This window comes from Rosa chinensis, chromosome 5 (assembly GCF_002994745.2).
Source record: "Rosa chinensis cultivar Old Blush chromosome 5, RchiOBHm-V2, whole genome shotgun sequence".
NCBI classification, from domain to species: domain Eukaryota; kingdom Viridiplantae; phylum Streptophyta; class Magnoliopsida; order Rosales; family Rosaceae; genus Rosa; species Rosa chinensis.
Window position 1 is genome coordinate 74,699,342 of NC_037092.1, and position 17,485 is coordinate 74,716,826.

General features: G+C 39.4%; 1 protein-coding gene and 1 non-coding gene across 2 annotated transcripts; one reads left to right on the top strand and one right to left on the bottom strand.

Moving 5' to 3' along the window:
* The first annotated feature begins 13,666 nt into the window (after positions 1 to 13,666).
* On the top strand, positions 13,667 to 16,391 carry LOC112166259 (cytochrome P450 86A1). Its single transcript, XM_024303053.2, has 2 exons — positions 13,667 to 14,462; positions 15,178 to 16,391. Exons 1-2 carry the CDS (start codon positions 13,877 to 13,879, stop codon positions 16,152 to 16,154), a joined length of 1,563 nt encoding a protein of 520 aa, XP_024158821.1. The 5' UTR covers positions 13,667 to 13,876; the 3' UTR covers positions 16,155 to 16,391.
* Positions 14,555 to 14,627, bottom strand: TRNAF-GAA. Its single transcript has one exon. It is a non-coding gene; the product is annotated as a tRNA-Phe (tRNA).
* Positions 16,392 to 17,485: the final 1,094 nt, after the last annotated feature.

Genomic DNA, 17,485 nt, shown 5'->3' on the forward strand with positions numbered 1-17,485 from the left:
TCTTGCAGGGGCCTCAAAGCCTTATTGTTTTTTTTTTCTTTGCTTTTCTCCCTTTTTTTTTTCTCTCTGGGCCGCAAGGCTGCTTTTTTTTTTTTTTTCTTTTGTTTCTGCTGGGCTGCGTCACCACTCGAGGCCCATTTTTTTTCTGTTTTTTTTTAATTGGGTTGGGATTCCTTTTTCCGGGCCAGACCTTTTCTTTGGGCCGCGCCGGGTCACTTTTTTTTTTCTTTTTCTTCTTCTTCGCGTCTTCTTCTTCTCTCCTTCTTCCTCCGCCTGCTCTTTTTTTCTTCTTCTAGTTTTCTCTCTTCTGTTTTTTTCTGGTTTACAGATGGTGGGCTGAGGCTGCTAGGCGAGGTGGGAGGTAGCTCGAGGCTAGGCGAGGCTGCCGAGATCTACAAGGCGCGGGGCTGTTGGGCCGGTGGGCAGGAGAGCGGGTGCGGGGAGGGTGCAGCGCTGGGCCGAGGCACGTTGGGCTGAGGCTGGTGATGTGCGCGCAGGCGAGTGGTGGCAGCACAGTTGTTGAGGCCAGAGTGGGCACGGGCTGGGCGTGCAAGGGGCCATGTTGCGCAGGAGGCTAGGTAAGGCTGCAGGGAGGATCGAATCTGCCAGATTACTTTCGGGTTGGGTTTCAAGTGCTGCAGGGAGGCAAGGCCGAGCGCGCGGGGCAGCAGTAAGGCAGGGAGGCGCTGAGGTGCAGGCGGGTGGTCTGTGCGTGCAGCGCTGGGCAAGGCTGATGCCGGTGAGGTGGACGGGGAAGAAGGATTTTTTTTATTTTTTTTGGAATTGGAGGCAGAAAGAAGTAGGGCCGGGCAGAAATCGAACCGGACATCAAAAACCAGCCGAACTGGCCCGGAAAAGCTGCTCGGGGACGGAACCTGATGAAACAAGACTGCAAAAAAAAAAAAATCAGACCGGAACGGAATATAACGGTTTGGGACCGGGTTTAACTTCAGAATCGACCGGAAATAACCGGACCGGACAGCATATTTAATATTTATTTAAATTATTATTATTTTAATTAATTTAGTATTATTTATATACTTTTAAATGGGTGTCGAATTTTAATTGGTGGAAATCAGGTTACACTACTCCCTGGCTAGTCCTTGCTGCACTGGATTACTCTCAATGAGAGAAAACCTAGCTGACTTAGTCAGCCTCTCATTTTGACAGCGCCTCATCTCTCCAAGTCCCAACCCTCATCTCTCTCGACTCACACACACAGCTAACCTGAATCCGAGTGTTCGATCCGCACCCACCCCGTCCCAACCTGAATCCCAAGTCGAAGCAAGTGAATCCCGGTGATCGACAAATCAAAAGTCGGTGGCCTATCAATCAAAAGCCGATCGACAAACCCCAACACTTTGGTGTCGAAATTGTTTGGAATCAAAGCCATCAGAGGAAGTTGGTACTCTTCCTTTGATCTTTTCTTTCATGATCTTTTTCTTTGTGTTGGTCTTCCTTTTGATCTCTTCTTCTCTTGCCCATTACAGTAAATCATCTTCCTTTGTCTGCTGCATTTTCTCAGCTGATCGACAACGCCAAGGCTCTTCTCAGCTCTTATCTCATCTGTAGATGGAATCGGTATGGAAAGCATCAGCTTTCATCTCATCTCATCACTTTTGGAGTTCGATTTTGAATTGATTTTGAGTTTTATTTTGGGTTCAGCTTGTTTGGGAGCATCAGTTTCGGATTGATATGCGTTTGGGTTCGATTTTGGGTTCAACTTGTTTCGATTTGATGAAAAAGTTTCGATCTTGCTTCTTCAGTTCGATTTTGGGTTCAGCACTTCAGCTTGTTTCGAACTGATCTCTCCTTTCTTACTTGGTTACTTCTTCAGTTCTTCTAATGAGCATGAAAGCATCAGTTTGATTTTGAAATAAGCATGATCAGTTTGGTTTTGTTATTAGTGCTCCTGATTGTTTGAGAATTGTGGTTTGATTACTTTTGTTATTAGTGCTACTGATTGTTTTGATTTACTAGTGCTACTGATTGTTATTAGTGCTACTGATTGTTTCGATTTACTAGTGCTACTGATTGTTTCGAATTGTGGTTTGAAAGAATTTTTGAGCTGCTCTGTTGTTTCCGTTTGTATCTTATTCTTTACTAATTTGATTTTTTCTTACTTTCTTATCAGGGAAGTGGAGCATCGCAAACTTCCAATGCGACACCAACTGGGTCAAGCACCGGAACAACACCAACTGCTACAAGTGAAGCTGCTGCACCGCTTATGCTTCCTTCCCCACCACCTTCTGCAGCTGCTGTTCCAATTAGTGAAGCTGAGTGTGTGAAGAGGAAGAACCAATCTGTAGCATGGGACCATTTTGAGAAGATGAAGAATCCAGATGGTACTCCGTTGGCGAAACCAAGGGCTAAGTGCAAGTACTGTCCCACCACGTATGCTTGCAACTCAAGATCAAATGGGATGACATCCATGAGGACTCATATGCTTTACCAATGCAGGAAGTGTCCGGCATACCAACCGGCTAAGAAGCAAAAGTTTCTTTCCTTTGATTCTGCTGATAGTGGTGGTAAGTTAGTTGCTAGGGGTTGGGACCCAGATGAATGTAGAAGAGCTTGTGCTAAAATGATTGTGAGGGATGAGCTGCTATTTAGTCATGTAGAAGGGCAGGGTTTTATTGATTTTATGAAAATTGCATCACCAAGGTTTGATCCTCCCTCTCGGAAGACAATTGGTAGAGATATTAGGGATATCTACCAATTTGAGAAGGAAAAGATTCGAGAGTTTTTAGCTAGGAACAATCTGAGGGTTTCTCTTACCACCAATACCTGGACCTTGGTCCAGAATATCAATTACCTTGTCTTGACAGCTCATTTCATAGATGAGACTTGGGCACTACACAAGAGAATAATAAATTTCACTGTTATTCCGAATCACAAGGGTAAGACAATAGGGAAATTGGTGGAGTCATGCTTGATTAATTGGGCTATTGAGAGAGTTTTCAGCATTGTAGTTGACAATGCATCGAGTAATCAGGTTGCAATAGAGTATATGAAGGAGAAGATTGGGAATTGGAAGCAGTTAGTGTTAGGTGGGAGTTTTCAGCATGTTAGGTGTTGCTGCCATGTTTTGAATCTTATTGTGAGGGATGGGATGGAGGAGCTTGATTCCTCCATCGATGCAATTAAGAACGTTGTTAAGTTTATTAGGAGTTCACCTGCAAGGCTTGAGAAATTTAGGAAGTGTGCATCTAGAGAGAAGGTTGAACACAAGGGGGGTATTGTGCCTTTAGATGTGTGCACAAGGTGGAACTCCACCTATTTCATGTTAGACATAGCTGTGAAGTATAGGCAGGCCTTCGTGAGGTTGGAAGATGAGGACCAGCAATACGAAAACTACTTTCAGGAAAGGGTTGGGGGAGGAAGAAGGGTTGGGCCGCCTAGAAATGAGGATTGGGAGAAGGCTGCTAGGTTGGTGAAATTTCTCAAGATTTTTTATGATGCAACTTTGGCATTTAGCGGCACTAAAATGGTAACTGCAAACCAACCTGTTGTGTGGAATTGTGGATGTGTACCATCATTGAAGAATTGGAAAAATGCAGCCAAAGTGTCGATCCTTTGATGGTTAACATCGGGGCATCAATGAAGAAAAAATTCTAAAAATATTGGTTGAAGTTGGAGGACTTGAACCCTATTTTGCTGCTTGCTGTGGTATTAGATCCAAGATACAAGATATTGTATCTTGAGTTCTTTTTTCCTTTGCTGCAGCAAGACATGGGCTTGGTCTCGGAGATGATAGATGATGTTAAGGGTCAATTGATGCAGCTTTATCATGAGTATGCTAATTCTGACCCTGTGGCTGCACAAGCGTCATTTGAAGCTACACAGCCACCTACTCAATCAATTTCTAATGCCGGAGAGGAGGATAGTCATGCTGCATCAATGAACAAGTTCTTGAGGCTAAGAAAGCAAAAAGATGTGGTTGATAAGGAATGAAGTCGACAAGTACTTGCTTGAAGCTGCCGAAGACCCTGCCAATACAAAATTTCAAGTTTTAGATTGGTGGAAAGAGAATTCTCCTAGGTTTCCAGTTTTGTCTAAAATTTCAAAGGATGTCTTTGATGTTCCAGCTTCAACGGTAGCTTCGGAGGCTGCTTTTAGCTTAGGAAAAAGGGTTGTTGACCCATTTAGAGCTTCATATATTGACTCCTACAATGGTTGAAGGGCTGGTTTGTCTCAATGATTGGTTAAGAGGTGGTACTTTTAATGAGTACAAAGAGTCGACAAAGACTGAGTTGGAGCTTTATGGTGAGCTTGAGAAGCTTGAATCAGGTAATTTTTAACTTTACAGTAATTGTTAATTTGAGTATATTTATTTGTGTTAGTTTCATAGTTTGTCTGTTTGTGATTGTTGTTTTTGGTTTTCATTAGACTCTGTTGTGACCCAAGTGTCTGACTCTGAGGGATGAAGTAGGTTGCAGCTGCTGGAAATCGGACTAATGGAACTACCTTTTGAAATAAATTGTTGTGCTGCTGGAGCAAGTTCTCCGTGATCCAACTTTCTGTTTTTTTTTTCCCTTCCAGTTTCATTCAAGTATGAACTGCTTTAACTTTGGTTTGTAATAACTAATAACTTTAACTTCTGTTTGGTACTTGAAATTTGATGTTACTGCCTTTAAGTTCTTTAACTATGGTTTGTAATAACTTTAAATTTATGTTTGGTACTTTGAAGTTTGAACTTGATGTTAAGTTCTTTAACTATGGTTTGTAATAACTTTAAATTTATGTTTGGTACTTTGAAGTTTGAACTTGATGTTTGTGCTACTGGAACTTTGATTTACTGCTACTGGAACTTTGATTTACTGCTACTGGAACTTTGATTTACTACTGTTGGAACTTTGATTTAAAGCTTTGATTTACTGCTGGAAGTTGGAAGTTGCAACTTTGATTTATGTTTGTGCTGCATGTTAACTATTTGGTTAGGAAACAGATTGTTAGACTGTTGGAACTTTGATTTAGTTTTGGAAATTGCTTTTTGGTTTGAAATGTTGAACAGTTGGAGCAAATTGTTGATAGTTGATATGTAGGTTTGACAGATCGTTAATGTTATTTGTCTAGTTGAGAACTTGAGATGTTGATGTCATGAACAGGTTATTTGAAATGTTCATTACTTGATTTATTGAACAGATTATGAGTGGTTTATTTTGTTGATGTTTTGATAGTAATGGTTACTCATTTTAGGACAGCTAAATTTATCGACTTTGGTCGAAAATATGCGAAAAAATAGAAAGTCGAACACAACAGAAACCGATCCGCACCGCACCGCCAAACGGTGTAACCGAAATAAGCGGTGTAGGTTTTTAAAATGCGGTTGCAGTTTTAAATATAGCACAACCGAATGAAGCGGTTCGGTTGCGGTTTTAGCCTAACACCGAACCGCGCCCACCCCTAGAAAGAAGAGAATTTTTTTTTTTTTAGGGTTTGAGATTTTTTTCTCTTCAAAGCTGGGGTTTTTTTTCTTGACTTTTGGCTCTAAGCGTGCTAATAACGTGTAAAAGTAAAATGAATTGGAATTGGTTTACTCATTTCATTTCATAGTCCCTTTATATAGGGAGAGAATTACAACGGAAATATCAATTACAATGATGACATTAAATGCTGCTTGATGGTAATCGCTAATTCCTTGATTCCCTCTCCGTCAGTCACTTTGACGAAGGCACATAATGTGTTTTTCCTTTAACAAACTGATATTTTTTCCTCAAAATTTCTTATTTATACTAAAAATTTTAAAAATGGAAAGAACTTCTGTTGATCACAACTCTTTCATACGATCTTGAAAAATAGTGTGCCGCATGTTCACGAACTCGTATCAATGCGCTCTACGACATTCGTGAAGTAAATTTTTAGAGAAACTCAACAAATAAAAAAGTCAACTCTTGACCCCTCGAAAATAAGAGTTTCAAGTAATTATTCGTCCGAAACACTTTTACTTCACACACAAAACAAATAATTGTACAAACCAACTTATTAATTTCAAAAAATCACACAAAGTTAATAACGAAAATTCGGAGTATTAGAAAATTGAAAAGAAATAATGTATGAATTTTACGTATATTTCTTATAAAAATCAGGCCAATAATGAATTGCCCCTTTGTTTTATCTCTACTATAAAAATTTTGTCCTTAGACTGATTCAAAGATTTCTAATTTGTAGTCCAGGATCATCATATTTTATACTGATCCAGAAGTATGCAGATATTAAATTAGGTAGCAGGATTTACACCCCCGGGGTGTGGGGGGGGTGGTGTGGGCGCTTTTCTTTAATTAATTAACTCGGATTTGACCACATAAGGCGGTCTCTAAGCATGAGGTTAAATTGGATTTTGGACAACTATACATATATATTCGACTAACACCAAGGGGTTGGTGTCAATATTTTATCATAAGAAAAGGGAAAAGGGGGTTGGTGCAAATTCTTCATTTCTTGATTTCTTCTATCCCAATCTTCTCTTCTAAGAACTTTTCCACTTGAAAAAGAGTAAATTCAGCTTCCTCTCACAAGTCTAACTCATTCTTTATATATATATATATATATATATATATAATTGTTTTTCCAGGTTTCTTAAACCAACCCCATTTCCCCAGAATTGGGTAAACAATTTATACCTACCCGAATCAGGTAACTTAGTTCTTTAGTATTAAGTATAGGTAAACCTGCAAGACTGCTAAGAAAACTAACCGCTTTTGTGTATATATGTGTACAAAAAAGAACGTTTTGAGTAATTGTCGAAAGATCTAGAACTAAAATTAAGAAGCATGTATGTGATTGATGAGACTGAAAATGAACACGCAAAACGCAGGCATCTTTCTGGTCCTAACCACCATGGAAAATTGGATATGATTCTTGTAAGTTAATTAATTGCATTGAGACCTGGAGAGTAAAATTAACTCAACCTTCCTTGTTAGTTTAATTTGTTTCCTGAAAAAGTTATAGATTATTTTAGTGCGTCCATTGTGTTTCTTTTCAAGGTTGAGATCCAGCTTTTATTTTCAATACATACGTACGTCTGTACGAAACAGAAGTTTCTTCTCATGTTCTTTTTTTCCTTTTTTTTTTTTTTTAATGAAATGACGTCAACCTGTATTCCATATTACCAAACTGTAACAATGATGCACGATAGTATCGGAAGGAAACCGACATGAAGTAAAGCTAAGTGCAAATGCAAAATTACATATGAAAATGAACGCAAAATTACATATGCAAAAATGCATTGAAGCTACACTATAAATACAATTTTCTACTTCTTCTTTTTTCGGCTAATTTGTGAAATTACACGAAATACACTTAATTAGTGAATGAGCTTGTGTTTTTTGACTTTTATATCAGGTTTTGGACCCATCTAGTACTTATAACCTGCGTACACGTATATTGTGTTAGATATTTATGAATTAGTAATTACCACATAATAATATCAGAAAAAGAGGAGGTCTCAAGCGCTTGTCAAGAGGAGACGTTCTTCTTTCTATAAGATAAGGTATTAATTCTATATTTTGAACTCTTCTTTCTCGACTCAAATGGCTTACTTAATTCGTAGAATAATTAAAGAGAGTGGAATATGACATTCTAAAAAAAGTAAATAGAGAAACTATTAATTGTACAAGAAAAATTAGTTTGCTATATATATCGTAATTTTTTTATTTTTCAACTTCACATTCACATAGTTCATAACAGGTAACTTTTTTTTTTTAATAAAAAAGGAATTAGTCTATATTAGCTCCTCGAGGGCGGATAATCTCTCTTAGAAGGATACACAGTGCTCCTCCTTTCTTTTACCGCATTTCTTAGCATTCATTCTCTCCATCGACTATGGTGGACGAAGTCTCCGCAAGGCTGGTTACCTCCGTAGCTATCTCTAAAAGAAAGAGGACGTCATGGGTGGCTCGGTGATATCGACTCACTACTATGTGGTGGGTCGGTTGCTGCAGGGTTAGAAGTAGGCATATCAACAAGTTCATGCATGGGGACAAAGGTCTGGGGGCTGTAATGCAGGCTGTCGATCAAGGCGCAGATAGACCTGTTTGTTTTCTGATTTACTCGAGAGTTTGAGCGTTCGGAGATCATATTGGGTGGACCGTGATTTTTTGAGAAGGCCATGCTGGCTTTAGAGTCGGTGTGGGTGAAAATCTTTGGCTTACCGCCGGCTTTGTTCACTGCCGAGGTTGTACAGATGATTGGTTTTACTCTTGGCAAGGTTCTAGGGTTGGATAAGCCGGCGATCCGGCGTGGCACAGCGGCGCGTGTTTAAATATGACACTGCAATTTCGATCTGGTCAAGTAAGTTTATCCTCCTCTCCTGTTTGAGTTTGCCTCCGGCTCGGAGGTGACAGTCTGTTTCAGGTGCAAGAAAATGTTTGATTTTTTCAAGGTTTATGGACTTCTGGAGCATCTGGCTGCTGGCTATGTTAGGTCGCCAAAGGTGGAAATTGGTGATAAAAACCCTAACCCTAATCTGGGTTCTAGGGTTTTTGGGGGTTATATGGTGGCTGTTGATCGCGCAGGTTCAACCAATGGTGGGCAGAGGGCTGCGCAGTTGTCAAGACTGGTGGCTAGGGCTTCTGCTCCTAATCTATTTATGGCGACACTAAAATCGATCAGCTTCATAGTGCCAGGAGTTTTTGCGCAAATGCTGGCTCAACAGTTGAATATGTTCCTGCCTAAGCCAGTGGAGATGACTGCCCCTCCACCAATGATGGAGGTGATGAATGTAGAGGTGCCCTGGATTACAGGTGTTAAGAGAATAGTGTCAATGATGTTGGTACCTTACTGCAAGCGCACTAAGAGCATCGATGTAGCGGTACCCGTGCCTGTGGAGTTGGATTTTGAGCCGGTGTTGTCTTTTCCAGTTGAGAATGATGTGTTGAAGGTGTCTTTGGCTAAGAAGGCTAGAGTTGGACGTCCCTTGGGAAGCAAGATTAGCCTAAAAGGGACAGGGTGGCAACGAAGTTGAGCTTGGACACCAAGAAGCCTAAAAAGAAATTCAAAACCGCTAAGGCTGAGGTGGATCACAAGGTGGATACACTGATGGTGGTGGAGTCAGCAAAGGAGAAGGGGGGCTACCCCTTCTAGCTAGGGTCTTTATTTTCTAGTTAAGAATAATTGAGGCTATAACTTGAATTGTTCAGTTTTTAGTTTTAGTATTTTCTGGTTTGTTGGTTCTCAAAGATTACTCTTTGGGTAATGTTATGTTATGGTTCAATTCTAACTAGCCCAATGTGGGGTGGATCGATCATTGTACAATGTTACCTACATTTATATTATGAGTGACATCCTTTCTTAATTTTCAAGCTCTTCGAATGCGGACAATGTAGAGATCAAGTCTCATCCTCAAACTATATTCTGAGAGTTCATCACCCGTCTCCTTATTTAATTTATTAATTGACTAATAAAAATGAGTTTTTCTGAGATTTTATTGAAAAAAGATAGTGTAACTAATTAACAGAAATTTATCAGAGGTTTTTCAAGTCTACTATTTCATGCTTAATTATGGATTTTCAAAACTTAGTTTTTATGGTTTATGATTTATGGTTGCACGCTGGATTTTAGATAGGTTACAATATTAAATTTGTTCATGCTCTGTTCTTTTATTATTTATTTTTGTCTTATATGCCGCTTCACAAACTTATTTAGTTTGTTTACATGAGGACTCTCTATCTCATGTTTAATGCTCCTCAAGAGAAAGACCTTTGTCTATTTCTTTCTCTCTTGCATCATAGTTTTATTTTTATATAATTCGCCAAGTAATTTTGAATACATTTTCTCTTGATTTTTTTTTCTTCAAAAGCTTTTATAAACAAAGAAAATGAGAAATATGAAATGAGAACTAAAATGAAAATGATTAATTAAAGTATTGTAAGTGTGTTTCCATTATTATAAATCTTTGCAGAGGGAAAAAATATTTTTTTTATTAATTTGTTGTCTGTAACAGTCTTTTTGTATAAGGATACATATGTCATTGAATAATTAAAGAGAAATTTTATTCACACATTACTAAATAATAGATACACATCTCTTACTTAATACACCACTTCCTAACTTTTTTTTAACATTTTACTAAAAACACAATCCAAAGCTTCCTCATTCTAAAAAAAAAAAATCCTAAGCTTCCTAAACTATCCTCATTCACAATGCACCATATCTATCCACTAAAGTTGGTTCTAGTTGGACCTCCAAATTTGATATTAGGATCTCTCATACTTATTAAACCTCTAATTCACTTTTTTGAATACTTCAAAAGCTAAGTACACCTCCTTAGTTTTACCAAAACACCCTTAAACAATTAAATCTATATTTTCAACAATTTGTTGTTTTTTTTTAATCTCTTATCAATTCAACCAAGAAAAAATTTGTGAGGGGAGCTGCTTACATTTTTTGTGTACTTTCAGTGACGGAATCAGAAAATGATTCTTGGAGAGGCTGAGCAACTAGACAATCATAAAGATTTTTCTTTTAATTCATATCATAGGATTTTATTTTATTTTATTTTTTTTGCAATATGGGTGGTTGTAAAGAAGACTTTTGGTCATTTCAAAAAAAAAAAAAAAACTTTTGGTTCTCAAATAATTTAGTAATAGCTACACCAAAATATTTGTTAAAGGAAAATCCAAATCAAATTGTTTTGATTTACTTTTGTATTAAATGATAAGGCCATATATAGAAATTAATTATTTTTATTTAATTATTTTAGGTAAATTATAAAGTTGTATAAGGAAATTCCAAAAAAATTTTGAATGTTATATTAATGCGATTGTCCAAAAGAAAATTGAATGTTATATTAATAAGGGAGGTAAGAAGAGTATTTTTTTTTTCCTCTCTTTGTCCTTATTTGTCTTTTCATATGAGTTGACAAAGTCTATTGATAATTGAAAAAAGATGGAGGTCCAAATATCAAATTTCGAGATCCAAAACCACCCATTCACTAAACATCCTTTTTTTTTTTTTTCCCTCTTTGGTGAACTGAAAATTTTATAAACGAAGGCAACAACCAAAAAATAACACCAAAGAAAAATACAACAGAAGAAAAGCTGCAAACACAAAAGAGAACAGCTGGAGCTGGAGACACAAAACATTAATTTGCTTTGTTCAACTTGTCAAGCTAAAATCTGCCTAGCCTTATGCCCACAAGCCATTAATTTAAAACGTACTTGTCCTTCTGTCAATTCAACCATTATGTGTTCCATAATAAAAACTTTACAGTTGAATCTCAAAAAGACAAATAATAGGTTTAGCGCACACACAAGCCAGGTATTACTAGTTCCATCTTCCAACTCAAAATGAATTTCCTTTATTTAATCTGATAAAGTAATCTGGGGTTCACATCCAAAACCAATTGGCAATGGATGGAGAGGCTCAAACCCTTATAAACACATAGGCAAGGTCTGATTTTTCCCATGTGGGATGTATATATTCTCAACATAATCACCTTACAGAATCAAAATACCATACTTATATATTCTGTTCATTATACACCATGTGAGCCTTATTTTGAAGGAAAAAATTCAGCAGATTTGCTTCGAGAGCATCTATCAATATATTTTTTTCATTATATGCACTCCATAATTAACAACATTGCCAAATAAGGAAACGACAAGATCGAACATTGTTTGCTACACTTTAGAACCAAGCTAGAGAACAACAGACGCCAGTACTTCTCCAATAACAATAACAATCCCAGCCACCATACTAATTAGCCATATATTCATATATATTGATATCGATACTTCTTTTTTTTTAGAACAGAACATATCCATTAATCAATCACGCTTACAATGGGGGGGGACATAAACCTAAACCTCAAGAAACCACGGTTACAGAGACCATCAGGCCAAAGGGCCCAAACTCTAACCACCAAGCGCCCATCTCCAAGGCTACCTTGAACATTTGACCCCAAAAATTCCAGTAAAATCTTATAATCAACCGCCAAGAAGGCAGCGTCCTCTTCAACACCGCGTCCGATAGTGCTAGACCACGTGTAAAGGATCGCATACCAGCAAATTGACAACAAAAGTAAACCGGCTTTGAACAAAATCGTCCTCGTCCTCGGGAATGACACCATTTACATGGCCAAACACCTAGACCAACTCCTAACTCAACAGAGTAGGAGACCCACCCTAGCTCAGAAGAGTATGGACTTATTAAACCTAACCAAACCAAACAAAAAACCCTAATTAAAACACAACTAGAACCAAAGTAAACTGAAACCAATCCCCACCACCAAGGCCCAACAACAGGGGCCCGACCCAACACCCACTTCCCCGAGCAGTACTCCACCAATGCAGAAACCCAATCCCGCCGCCGGCAAGCACCATCAACGTCACCCCTGCACGGCCTCGCCGCCCCCCGATTCCACCGCTCCACCGTGCCAATATGCAGACAAATTCTACACCCAATTGACACCGCAACCAGATCCAGAAACCCGACAGAAACAGAGCCCAACTAGGAACCCTCCTGCCGTGAATTGCCTGCTTCCACCATACCCCAGATCGCTTCGTTGATGACGCCAACTCCCACCGCCGGCCAGAAACAAGGTGCTGCATCCCCACAACCGCTGTCGCCCCTGATCCGAGAGGGACCGATCGAGAGATCTACCCATCCCGAGATCAAGAACCCACCCTCCTCCCCTGGGCCGAGTCTCTGCCCTGAAGACCCACCACTAACCAGCAACGCCATCCCCTCCCGGGCCGGAACGCAACGGCAGGATCGCCGGTGGCGCTCGGCCGGGAGAGAAACGAATCACGCCGGGTTTTCCTTCTCTTTCATGCGCGTGGGGCGCGTTCCTCCCATGACGGTTGATTTTCAGACCATTTTTATTTGGCGGGCATATTGATATCAATACTAGCTTGACAAAATAATAAAATTTGTTCCAACTATGTTTCTCTATTTTTGATATAAATGTCTTTTTTGGTAATTTTATATACCTATAAAGTAAGATGTTGGGTATATGAAAAAAAGGATGAGTATTTAGTATTTAAAGGTGTGTGAATAAAATTTCTCATAATTAAAAAATGAGGAAGGTCTCAATAGAAACTCTCAAAAAATACAAAATCCAACCAGAATAATATAAGAAGGAAAAAAGAAAATTAAAAGAGGGGAACCAACAAAAACAAGAAAAGAGTAACTCTCTATATGGCCTAACATGCAAGTAGTCCGTAACTCCATACCAGGTTTTTTTTTTTTTTTTTTTTTTTTGAGAATGTCCATACCAGGTAATTAAACGAATATAAAGTGAGAAAATTAGTTTGATTTCAATTAAACACTATTAAATCTGATCTATGTTATTTCCACTCTCCAAAGATCATTTGCTCACTTCTGTGAATGCAAGTTTAAGATCATAAAATATTTACCAACAATTGGAAAATGACATTCTGAAAACCGTAACATAGACACGATTATATAACGTCATAGATACTAATTTTAAACTAACAGATTTAGCATACATGCCATCTATCTACATTACATGCATTTTGAAAACGATGGATGGTGAATTAACAAACCCTAAATAAATACTATTGCGTGGCATTGCTTATAGGCTAGCTGCCACAGTGCCACTAAAAGAAAAATGAGAGATAGTTGAAACTCTACCTATAAGTAACAATAAAATTATTTTCTTCAGTCTAGCTAACTGATTAAACACAAACTATAAGCAAAGTTCTTCCACCTACTTTAGACGTCCAAAAACACACAATCAAATTTCTGCCAAAGGTTTTCGTGTATATACTTCCAGAAACAGTTTCTTATCAACTTAGCAGCGACTTGAATGACCCAAAATTCCCAACAACTCCTCCAACTTTCTCAAGCTTTATATACATATATGCTTCATCTATCTCTCTCAATACTCGTCCAGTAATTAAACCACACACAGATGGAAACCCTAACCCTCTTCTTCACCTTAGCAGCTGCTACCTCTTTATATTTCTTCTGGTTCTATCTCCTAGCCCGAAAGCTCACCGGCCCAAAAGTCTGGCCTGTCGTCGGAAGCCTTCCCGTACTCTTCACAAACCGCAACCGAATCCACGACTGGATCGCAAGCAACCTCCGCGCCACCGGGGGATCATCCACGTACCAAACATGCACCATCGCGCTTCCTTTCTTGGCACGCAAGCAAGGGCTGTTCACGGTGACATGTCACCCGAAGAACATCGAGCACATTCTAAGGACCCGATTCGACAACTATCCGAAAGGGCCGTCGTGGCAGGCGGCATTTCATGATCTCTTGGGGGAGGGGATATTTAATAGTGATGGGGAGACATGGCTGATACAGAGGAAGACGGCGGCGCTGGAGTTCACGACGAGGACGCTGAGGCAGGCCATGGCGAGGTGGGTGAATAGAACTATTCGGAACCGGCTATGGTGCATTTTGGACAAGGCTGCCAAGGATCATACTGCGGTGGACTTGCAGGACCTGTTGCTCCGATTGACGTTCGACAACATTTGCGGACTCACATTCGGTAAGATGTTAATCATATAGAATATAGAGAAATGAGATGTTATTAAAAAGAAAAATAGGAAATTATGATTTTAATTAAAAATATATTAGTTATGCGGTGAAGGTGGATCGAACACCTGACCTTCAGATCTTCAGTCTGACGCTCTCCCAACTGAGCTATCCCCGCTTGTTGAACAAATTAGTTCATATTTTCTTTTTGTCTGTTTTTTCTTGACAATTACCAAGTCAAGTGGTTAATCTCCTGTGAGTTTGATTACTTTAGTTCACTCCCTGCAGCAGCTTTGCACGTCAAATATAAAAATCAAAACTACAAGAAGTGAATGAAAAACTATAAAAAAAATTATAGTTACTAGGTTTGTTATGTCAAATTTGTCTGCCATCTTTTATTATCTCGTGTTATAACTTCATCATCGATGAATATGATTTTTATGAGTTGTTTCAAGTGATGGATGTTAAATATCTCAACTTGATTTTTTTTTTTATAGTATTTTTTTGATTTTCTGACTTTAAAAAAATTTGTAAAAACAATTGAGTTCAAGAATTTTGAAGTCTTTCAATAATATTTTTAAAAATCAGGATTTATTGATGAATATGACATTTGGATGAGAGTCATGATTTTTTGACATTTTTCTTCTTCTTTGTGATAGAGAAAGTTTCCCGTGTATGGATTACTGGTATCACCTTACCTGATTCTGTTATTGTTAACTTTCCGACAGGCAAAGACCCCGAAACACTGTCGCCGGACTTACCCGACAACCCATTTTCCAAGGCCTTTGACAACGCCACAGAAGCCACACTCCAACGTCTCCTTTACCCATCATTCCTATGGAAACTCCAGAACACCTTCGACCTCGGATCAGAGAAACAGCTAAGGAGGAGTCTCGCAATCGTCGGAAACTACATGGACGACGCCGTTGCCGACCGCAAAGCTCGTCCCTCCGACGACCTAATCTCCCGCTTCCTGAACAAGCGCGACGTCGACGGCAACCCTTTCCCGAGCTCAGTCCTCCAGCACATCGCCCTCAACTTCGTCCTCGCAGGACGCGACACGTCGTCGGTGGCGCTCAGCTGGTTCTTCTGGCTCGTCATGAACAACCCCGAAGTCGAGGACAAGATCGTCAACGAGATCACCACGGTGCTGAGCGAGACACGTGGCATCGACCCGAAGCTTTGGGTGGAGGAGCCGTTGGTGTTCGACGAGGCGGAAAAGTTGGTTTACCTAAAAGCGGCGCTGGCGGAGACTCTAAGGTTGTACCCGTCCGTACCGTTGGATTTCAAGTACGTGATCAACGACGACGTTTTACCCGACGGGACGTTTGTTCCGTCCGGTTCAACCGTTACGTACTCGATATATTCTGTGGGGAGGATGAAGACTATTTGGGGAGAGGACTGCATGGAGTTTAAACCAGACCGGTGGCTGTCTTCGGACCAGACCCGGTTCGAACCGCCAAAGGATGGTTACAAGTTCGTGGCGTTTAACGCTGGACCGAGGACTTGTTTGGGAAAGGACCTTGCTTACCTACAAATGAAGTCCGTGGCCTCCGCAGTGCTGCTGCGGTACCGCCTCTCGCCTGTTCCCGGCCACCGAGTGGTGCAGAAGATGTCTCTCACTCTCTTCATGAAGCATGGGCTCAAGGTGTATATGCAGCCCCGCAAGCTTGATGGACCGGGTCGTGTTGCCACGTCAGCATAGGGGATTGTTTTAAGCTGATTAATTTCCAAAAAGCTTGTCATTTAAATTTGTTTTTACTTTTGTATACGTTTTGATTTTGTTGTTTGTTTTCGGTGGGAGAGTTGGTCGAAGTTGAGCAAACTTTGCTCATCTAAATTGGGGAAGATTGATGTCTTTGTCATGTTAGTGTTTTCCGTATCAGTTTTTGGTATGGATTTTCATATATATTTACTTACCAATAAGACATGAATGTGTATAGGCAAATGCACTCTTGATCCTATTCCTATATAGATAGTAGTTAATTGAAAAGCTTGGCAAAAGTTTTAACTTGTTTAGCACTTTAACTAGGCCTTTAGAGATCTTTTAGTGGGATTTAGAAATGCTGAATTAGTTACTTTCATTCTCATTTCTAAGTTCTAACTCATCTTTCATTTACTTTTTTGGTTGTGGGAATAAATGAGAATAAAATAGAACTTTTTGGTTGTGGGAATAAATGAGAATAGAATAGAACTTAAACATTTAATGACTCGCTTTTGATTAATGGACACTTAAAAGTGCGATTAGAATAATTAATTTCAAGTATCATTTTCATATATATATAACACCACTTAAGATCTTTGATATTAAAGGGTAGAAGAGAAAAGTAGAGAATGTTGTTGCCAGTGTGCCTGCTTGTTTGGCCGCACCTCGGCGTTGGCGTGGGCCATTGGCCTCGTAGGTGCAGGGTGCATGCAGTTGGACGGGCTATGATGTTAATAGACGTCTCCAGTGCTCGGAGACTGGGATTGGAAGGTTCTTTGTTTTGTCTTTCTCGGTGGAAGGAGGTGACCGCATCTAGGGTTGAGGCGTGGTTGAGGGCTGGGATCGGAAGGGGGTTGTTTCTATGCCGGGTCGAAGTGGCATCTTGTGGTCGGTGCAAGGTGGACTGGGATCGAGGGCTTGATGGGATGGTCTACAGCGCTGTACTTGGATTGGGAACCATTATCCTTTAATTTAAACAAAAAACATATATAATTCATATAATTGTATCAAACAAAACAACAATGATTCGAATAGAAATCAATGGCATGATTGCATGAACTCCATTTTAATTGATTTCTAGTGGTGATGAGTTTAAAAGGGTATTTGATCTTGAAAATAACTAGTCTGAATTATGAAGCTACAACTCTCAATGAATCTAAAGGGAAGAATATCTTTCTTGGCCTTTTTGCTAAAATCAAGAATAAAGAGAAAAGTTTAAATAAGAGAATTTTCCTTAGAGTTAATGTGATACAAGTATCACCCCGATGTTGATCCAGGGTGGTTTGGTGGGTGGTCCTACAACGGTGGGCTGAGACAGACAGGCGGAGACA

Excerpts from the sequence above, each read along its gene's own strand:
- LOC112166259 (XM_024303053.2), top strand. The coding sequence starts at position 13,877 with ATGGAAACCCTAACCCTCTTCTTCACCTTAGCAGCTGCTACCTCTTTA. Across the intron at positions 14,463-15,177 it reads CATTTGCGGACTCACATTCG|GCAAAGACCCCGAAACACTG; the intron begins GTAAGATGTTAA and ends ACTTTCCGACAG.